Here is an 8,118-nt window from a genome sequence, read left to right as displayed (position 1 = left end):
TTAATTTTTACACTAGGTAAGAAAATTACTTAGATTACTTCAAATGTTATAACTATTACTACACCTGCCCGCAGTTGTTCATATCTGTGTAATCTTGAAAGTATCTGAATTTGTCAAGGAAGTTTGGGGATAATTCTAAGGATTCTTTTTTCGACATAATCGTAGTTTAAATTTTAAATTTTTAAAAGGAATGACTTGGTTCTGTGGCCTTGTTTTATATTTAAAATTATATAATCAATATTAGAGCTTAAAAATTGAAGTCATGCCCTGAAAATGAAGAGCCTAGATCGTTTTTTTATGGTCCTTATATTTGTATAGCCCTTCTACTTTAAATAAGCAAATTAATATTATTAAGTGGCTCTTAAATATTATGTGGAATAAATCAGAACTGAAGCCTGACAATAAGAAAACCTCGATTTGTACCTGTTTACTTGGAATATAAGGTAAGATAAGACCCTATAATAACAAGAAAGGAAGCTAACTTCGGTACGCCGAAGTTTGTATACCCTTGCAGATTGGTTCGATGTTTATATTATAGATTTAAATGCTGAAAACACTCACAAAACAGAGTTTCATTACATTTTACCTATACTTATTACTTATTTACAGTTTGACAGTTTCAGTTTTACATTCCCAGCTTTACATATTTTATATATTAACCGATCGCTTCTATGGCAGCTATATGATATAGTTGTCCGATTTTTATAAAATTTATACCAAAATTCTAGAATAATAAAAAAAGCTTATATCTGAGAGTAGATAAACATACGTTGAAAAACAACGAAGCTATAATTTGTATACCCTGGCAGGGTATTTTATTTCCAGTCCGAAGCTCATTACGCATTGAAGGAGTCATTTCCGACCCCATAAACCATATATATTCTTGATCAGCATTAGCAGGCGCATCTTTCTGGCTAAGTCTGGAGGAAAAAAATTTTTAATCAATTTTTTAAAAATTTTATAAGGGGTTACATCATTAAAATTCTCAAAATTTGATAAAATTTTGAATTTCTAACTAAGTATGCAGATTTCTTAACCTTATAAAAACTAACATAACGCCGCTTTCCGAATGCAAATTAAGGCATTTTTGACAGAGTTATGCCTACTTTAGTTTTTAATTTGCTATTTTTCTCTGTTCAATTTCCATCGTCATTGCCATCGCCATCGCTCCTAGTCATCAGTATCAGTAGACCTGACACCCACCCTGGACAAGAACCAAGGGAAAGGACCAACGACACACGCAAAAGGATGGTGGATAAGGGATGGGAATGGAGGAATAGGGATCAGGAATCAGGGATAGGGAGAGAGCACCGCCAGAAGCAAAAAGTCAAAGTATCATGGCAAAGTATCATCGTCGTTAAATTCAAATTCAAATTTGGTAGTTAAATTCAAATTCAAATGTAGAATTTTTTACATTTTTTAAAATATTTTAACTGCCAAATTTGAATTTGAATTTAACTGCCAAATTTGAATTTGAATTTAACTGCCAAATTCGAATTTGAATTTAACGACGAACAGTTTCAGTGTGACCAGGTGCAGTTGTAAAATAACACCTAAATTTGGATTCAAAAGGTTTGAGTCTCCGCTTACTTGCGCCGGTTCCTCAGTTTCAGTGTGACCAGGTGCATTTAAGCAACATTTTAGCCAAAAAAATTACAATATGGTCACATCTGGTTTGAGTCTTCGCTTACTCCAAGATCAATGGTTCGAAACTTGGACTTTTTATAACAGTTTATACCAGTTTTCAGTTGCTTGCTGCTGATTTCTGTTCGCCTGTTACCCCAATTTGGGAAACGGGCAATTTGCATGGAAATGTTCGGAAATTTGGATTGGCTGCTGTAGGGATGTTGTTGTAAAAAGGTTGTTGTTGCCATAAGCTGTTGTTGTCGGCAACAAATAGGTATAAATGCATAAAATGAAATATAACAGTTTATACCAATTATTATTTTTGCCCAAATGTTTTTATAACAGTTTATACCAGTTTTCAGTTGCTTGCTGCTGGTTTCTCTTCGCCTGTTACCCCAGTTTGGAAAGCGGCCAATTTGAATGAATAGTTTTGCTCACTTGCATCAGTGATGCTCATCTGCATCAGTGATGCTCATCTGCATCAGTGATGCTCTATTGGGACAAAATGCATCTCTAACTGCCAGTGATGCTCATCTAGCTATTTTGCATTATTGGGACAAAATGGAATCTCACTAACTGCCAGTGATGCTCATCTAGCTATTTTGCATTATTGGGACAAAATGGCATCTCACTAACTGCCAGTGATGCTCATCTAGCTATTTTGCATTATTGGGACAAAATGGAATCTCACTAACTGCCAGTGATGCTCATCTAGCTATTTTGCATTATTGGGACAAAATGGCATCTCACTAACTGCCAGTGATGCTCATCTAGCTATTTTGCATTATTGGGACAAAATGGCATCTCACTAACTGCCAGTGATGCTTATCTAGCTATTTTGCATTATTGGGACAAAATGGCATCTCACTAACTGCCAGTGATGCTCATCTAGCTATTTTGCATTATTGGGACAAAATGGTATCTCACTAACTGCCAGTGATGCTCATCTAGCTATTTTGCATTATTGGGACAAAATGGCATCTCACTAACTGCCAGTGATGCTCATCTAGCTATTTTGCATTATTGGGACAAAATGGCATCTCACTAACTGCCAGTGATGCTCATCTAGCTATTTTGCATTATTGGGACAAAATGGCATCTCACTAACTGCCAGTGATGCTCATCTAGCTATTTTGCATTATTGGGACAAAATGGTATCTCACTAACTGCCAGTGATGCTCATCTAGCTATTTTGCAATATTGGGACAAAATGGCATCTCACTAACTGCCAGTGATGCTCATCTAGCTATTTTGTATTATTGGGACAAAATGGAATCTCACTAACTGCCAGTGATGCTCATCTAGCTATTTTGCATTATTGGGACAAAATGGCATCTCACTAACTGCCAGTGATGCTCATCTAGCTATTTTGCACTATTGGGACAAAATGGCATCTCACTAACTGCCAGTGATGCTCATCTAGCTATTTTGCATTATTGGGACAAAATGGCATCTCACTAACTGCCAGTGATCTAGCAATTTTGCAATATTTGATATTTTTTCCATTGTCCACCGCAAGAATGCCCTTCTATTGAGCCTGTTTAAATTATCCCACCCAAAAAAAACCGCATCCATCCAGCTTTAAATAAATAAAAGAAGAAAAGGTGAGGTATGTGGAAATGTCGGAGGTCGTTTTCAGTGGTTTCGGCTCGGTCTTGGTGGCACCCTCGTCGTGCTGCCCCAGCACCTGGTCCGCTTCTGCTCCTCCTCGTCCTGATCCTCCTTGCCAACGCTCTCTGTCTCGCCATCGGCATCGGCTTTGAGGAATATACATTATACATTACAAGAGGAATATCAAAAATGATCTCTGGCTTTTCAAAACAATTTCTAGAAGTCCCCTCTATAGTTCAATAAAATCTTCCGGCGTTACTCATCTTGCAGTCCTTACCGTCTTGGGTAATACTATAGTAATACCCTTGCCTAGTGGCCCCATTTTGGAGTAGTGGAGGCAACAGGTGTGACGGTGCCTGGCATGCAAGAGCTCCTGGAAAACCGGTATACAAAATCGAGGTGATTACAATCCAGAGGTCGTGTCTGTCCAATTGGAGTTGTCGTAAACGCGAGTCGACATTAGGTATAGGGTCTGTCTGGCGCTCCTCCTACTCCTACTCCTCCTCCTCCGAGGGAAGCAACTTGAGCAAATGCAAATATCATAATTTCCGACAGCCCATCTGCCCGCAAATGGCGGCCCCGCCTCCAGTTGCGCCCCCCAGTTTGCGGAGACCAGGCCACCGCCGGTTACGAGGGCAGGATAAATAAAATTGTTTCGTCACGCCACCGCGAAGGTTGCCAGCCGCTGTCGAAATGAGGCTGGCGCACGCAAGACCCAAGAACCCAGACCGAAGAGCCAAGAACGAACCGGAGACAACAACAGTCACGTGCTCCAGCCTTTACGACCTGCTCGAAACATCAAGCTTATTTATTTACTCTAAAAACAATACGCCAAAATTAATAGCAATTTGTTGGGCTTCCATAAATTTGTCGAAATAAATGTCCTTAACTGGTCTGTGTCTCTTTCTCTGTCTCTGTCCTCCGTTAGCAAATGGCTTTCACCTGGCCCAAATCGATTGTCTTATCAGTGTTCTGGGTCTCTGGGTGCGTGACTTGCTCCGAGGAGCAAAGACCGAGTTTGGGTTTAATTTTGATGGCTTCAATTAACTGCGTGTAAATGCGGTGGCCCCTTCGCTCCTCGCTCTCTGGGCCAATCCCTCGAATTCAGTTCTTCTGCACACGAAAAAAATAATAAGAGAAGGACTATCTTAATAATACTTAATTGGTTTCTATCTGAGGTTATAATTAAATTATAAATTACCATAATGGAAAAGGTTATGTAAATGTACTTTATTATTTTACCTTCCTAATAAAATTTTAGTTTAATAAAATAAATAAAAATAATAATAAATAATTAGAATATTAAGTACTATAAACAACGAATAAGGGTGTTAGTGCCTTGTAATATTATTAAATAATTTAAGAAGTTAAAACAGCCTCTATAATCAATCATTAATGTTACAGCTATGATAGCCTAGAATTGTGAAGGCAAATTTAATAGAAACTGATGTATAATGTTGTATGTATTTCAATAAACTATATACATAATATATATATATTTATAAACTTCCCAATTTGTACCTAAACTCCGTAACATTCTTTTCTAAAACCCAATCAGATCTTACAGTGGAATAGAATAAAAATATTATTAGGTAAGGTTAATTTTGCCCGACAGCTTTATTGGTGTTTTTCTTCTCTGTAGGACCCCCAGAAGGGTTTCGTTGAGATATTAATGCAACTTTATTGAAGTTTATTGCCGCTTGTCAGCGCATGCAGCAGGCGGTCGTACAAAGTAAAGAAAGGCCCAAATCAGGAGCAGGAGCAGGAGCTAGCTGGCCCAAGTCATCGGGCGAAATGCAAAGCGAAGCCAGGCAAGTCAGTTGGCCAACGGCAGGCACCGCGCACAGACGTCCATTCCTCGCGGCGGAGTGACACAGTCAACGGATCCTAATGTGAACCCAGGAAGCCCTGGATACCAACAGATCTCCCACTGCCACACCTCCAGCTGTAGCAGCATGCCGCGCAAGAAGCCCAAGGTGGACACCCTCGAGGAGATCGAGACTGGTGTAAAGCTGCTCTGTGATCAGTCCAACAACCACATGAAGGTCCGGGAATACGACAAGGCGCTGTTTGGCTACAATCAGGTGGGTGCCCCCTAAAGAGTAAAAGTAATAAGATTAATTTTTGAATTGAATTGAATTGAATAAATATACAATTAAATAAATGAGAATGTTTCCACCAAATGTGTTAGCTCCAGCTCCTAAAGCTTATGAGGATACAGTTTACTTGTAGAAAGTTAATTAAAATACACCGCATTAAGCCATCGCAAATTTTTAACACTATATTTATTAAATTAAGTAATAATAATATATTTAAATAAACACTAAGGAAAGTTAACTTTTGGGAAACCGAAGACCGGAAATATGTGCCTTCTTTAAATGGATATTTAACCATAGTTGTATAAGAAATTTGTTGGACAAATCAAAGTTTAAAAATATCATAACTAAGCCAAAAAAGCAGTAAATTCAATTCGGAAAGCTTTTCTATGCTAGATGTTTATAGATTAACAAATCTGCATACTTACTTTAATTTTTTAAGAGATTCAAATTTTGAGCGATTTTTGCCAATTTTGATGATGTAACCCCTTATAGAATTTTGAAAATTTTGAAAAAAATTATTTTCTCCCAGACATGGCTAGAAAGACTCGCCTGTTGATGCTGATCAAGAATATAACTCCTTCATTGCGTTACAAGCATCTGATTGAAATTATAATACCCTGAAAAGGTACCAAGAATTAGTGTAATAACCCATAATAAGCCTTGTTTTGTTGAAAATATGTAAGCTTACGGACCATAAAATGAATCCTTTTGGAGCTGTTAGCTTTCACAGGCTTCTAAAAAGCTCCTATAACTCACTAAAAGCTCATAATAGCATTAAAGGTTTGAATCCTATAGTTACTGCTGTATAGTCACGGTCATAATAATAACAACCCAAGTCGTTGTAAAAAACCATTACTATTAAGGTTAATAAAAATTTAAATATATTTTTGAATATATATTTGATTACTGTTAAAATAAATAATAATTCAATAAAAATAAATGAAATAATTAGCTACTATTAAGGAAAAGAAAAGGATAATATCATAGAATAAGCCTGGAAGCCCTGCTCCCCAGATCCGTCATCACCGGAGATCCCTCAAAGCTTCTCGTTCGAGTGGAGCTACCTCAAGGTCATGACCCAGATGAAGGACAGGAAATCCGTGGCATTCACACCAAGCCAGCTGACACCTGATACACTTGGCACCTGGCACCCCATGACTTGGTTGTTTGGCGGCTATCGATTGCTCAGCCATTTGGAAGGCGGCGCCAGTTTCCTGGCAACAGAAATAACTAGCCAATCAATCGGTCAGTGCTGTTGGATTTTCACACTTTCCTGAGACAAACCCAACAATAGAAAAGCCCGGAAAACATGTCGAACGTACTGAACACCATCCTCGCCGTGGACAAGGAGCAGGAGCTGCTGCAGAGCTTCATCCGCACGGGAGCAGCCGCCGAGGAGGAGTCCCTGGACGAGGCCAATCGACGTTCCAAGGGTCGCTCCCACAAGACACCCATCTGGGAGCGGCGTGACTCTACGGAGCGTGGAGGACGAGGCGCTGGCAAGCAGGGCGATGATTCCGGGGCTGGTGGTGGAGCTGGCGGAGAGGGCGGCGGCGGCGGCAAGCGGGGCAATCGGATTGAGGCCGAGCTGAGGGCCGCTCGCAAGCGGATTGAGGAGCAGATTGCCAAGAAGAAGAAGCCCAAGGAGAACTTTGTGGACTTTTACACGGACAAGGATCGAGCGGCGGCCGTGAGCGCTGGAGCCTTCGACATCAAGCAGAGTCTGCAGATCAAGCAAAAGCAGGACAGGAATGAGGCGTTGCTGATTCCCGACGAGGCGGACATTAGCTCGGTGATTGCGCTGGGACTGAAGGAGATCAAGAACGCCAATCCCGAGAATGCCATACATTTTTTCTGCAAGGTGCGGGGTCCTCTTAAGCTGGAGATTCCAGGAAAAAGTTTCCCCTTTGCTTGACTCATTATCCCTGAAAGATAAAAATTATACCCCTCAAACACTCACCTGCCCTTTTCCCTCCTCTTTCCAGGCTCTGGAGCTAAATGGCACCGACATCAACGCCTTGATCTCGCGCAGCAAGTGCTACCTGCTGCTAGGCGAGGCCTCCAAGGCTCTGCAGGATGCGGAGACGGCTCTGGGCGAGGAGAAGAACAACATAAGAGCCATATACCAGAAGGCCGAATCCCTCTACTACCTGGGTCAGTTTGAGCAGAGCCTTATGTTCTTCCATCGCGGTCTGCGGGCACGCCCCGAACTGGCCTCCTTCCGCCTGGGCGTCCAAAAAACCCAGGAAGCCATCGAAAACACCATTGGGACCAAGCCAGGTCCAGCGCCAGGCGCACCCGCTGCTGGCTCGTCGGCACCGAAGAGCGGCAAGTCGCGCGCCAAGTCTGGAGAGGAAACCACGCCCAGGGTGCGACAAAAGCCCAGCCGGGCTGACCTAGAGCGACGCAATGCCCGCAAGCTTCTGGGCGAACTGTGCGTGGACAAGGAGTATCTGGAGAAGCTGCTGCTGCATCCAGATCTGGTGCGGGCCGACACGCACACCGAGAGCATCTCGACCTATGCCCGCGAGGCGGTGGAGTTTCTCAACAAGAGGCAGGAGTTCTGGCGTCAGCAGCGTCCGTGCACGGCGCTGCCGAACCATAAGAACCTGCCCCATGATGCCATGCCCAAGTGGTTCTAAGGAGGCGCTACCTTGAGCTCAAAAGATCTCCTAGAAGATGCGTTTCCTACAGTTATTCCAAGCTTTGCATTTAAGTTTCTGTTTTGAATTGCCAAGCAAAAACCTAAAATAAATAATAAATGAAAAGTAAAATAGATTTC

At 41.5% G+C, this 8,118-nt stretch overlaps 1 protein-coding gene across 3 annotated transcripts in view; it reads left to right on the top strand.

Moving 5' to 3' along the window:
* Positions 1 to 133: 133 nt before the first annotated feature.
* LOC108085134 (outer dynein arm-docking complex subunit 4) overlaps positions 134 to 8,118 on the top strand; it is a 178,414-nt gene continuing 170,429 nt past the window's right edge. Inside the window, exons 1-3 of one of the 3 annotated variants that reach the window (XM_017181645.3) lie at positions 134 to 443; positions 6,351 to 7,197; positions 7,322 to 8,034. In XM_017181645.3, coding sequence (XP_017037134.1) covers positions 6,646 to 7,197; positions 7,322 to 7,978 — 1,209 coding nt within the window. In that variant the 5' untranslated portion in view covers positions 134 to 443; positions 6,351 to 6,645 and the 3' untranslated portion in view covers positions 7,979 to 8,034. Of the gene's footprint in view, positions 444 to 4,879; positions 5,322 to 6,350; positions 7,198 to 7,321; positions 8,035 to 8,118 lie in introns of those variants that run through there. The other 2 variants (XM_017181655.2, XR_011444475.1) reach the window with 2 other exon arrangements.

This window comes from Drosophila kikkawai, chromosome 2R (genome assembly GCF_030179895.1).
Source record: "Drosophila kikkawai strain 14028-0561.14 chromosome 2R, DkikHiC1v2, whole genome shotgun sequence".
NCBI lineage: Eukaryota > Metazoa > Arthropoda > Insecta > Diptera > Drosophilidae > Drosophila > Drosophila kikkawai.
The sequence above is the reverse complement of the archived record's forward strand: the minus strand, read 5'-3'. Positions and strand labels throughout refer to the sequence as shown.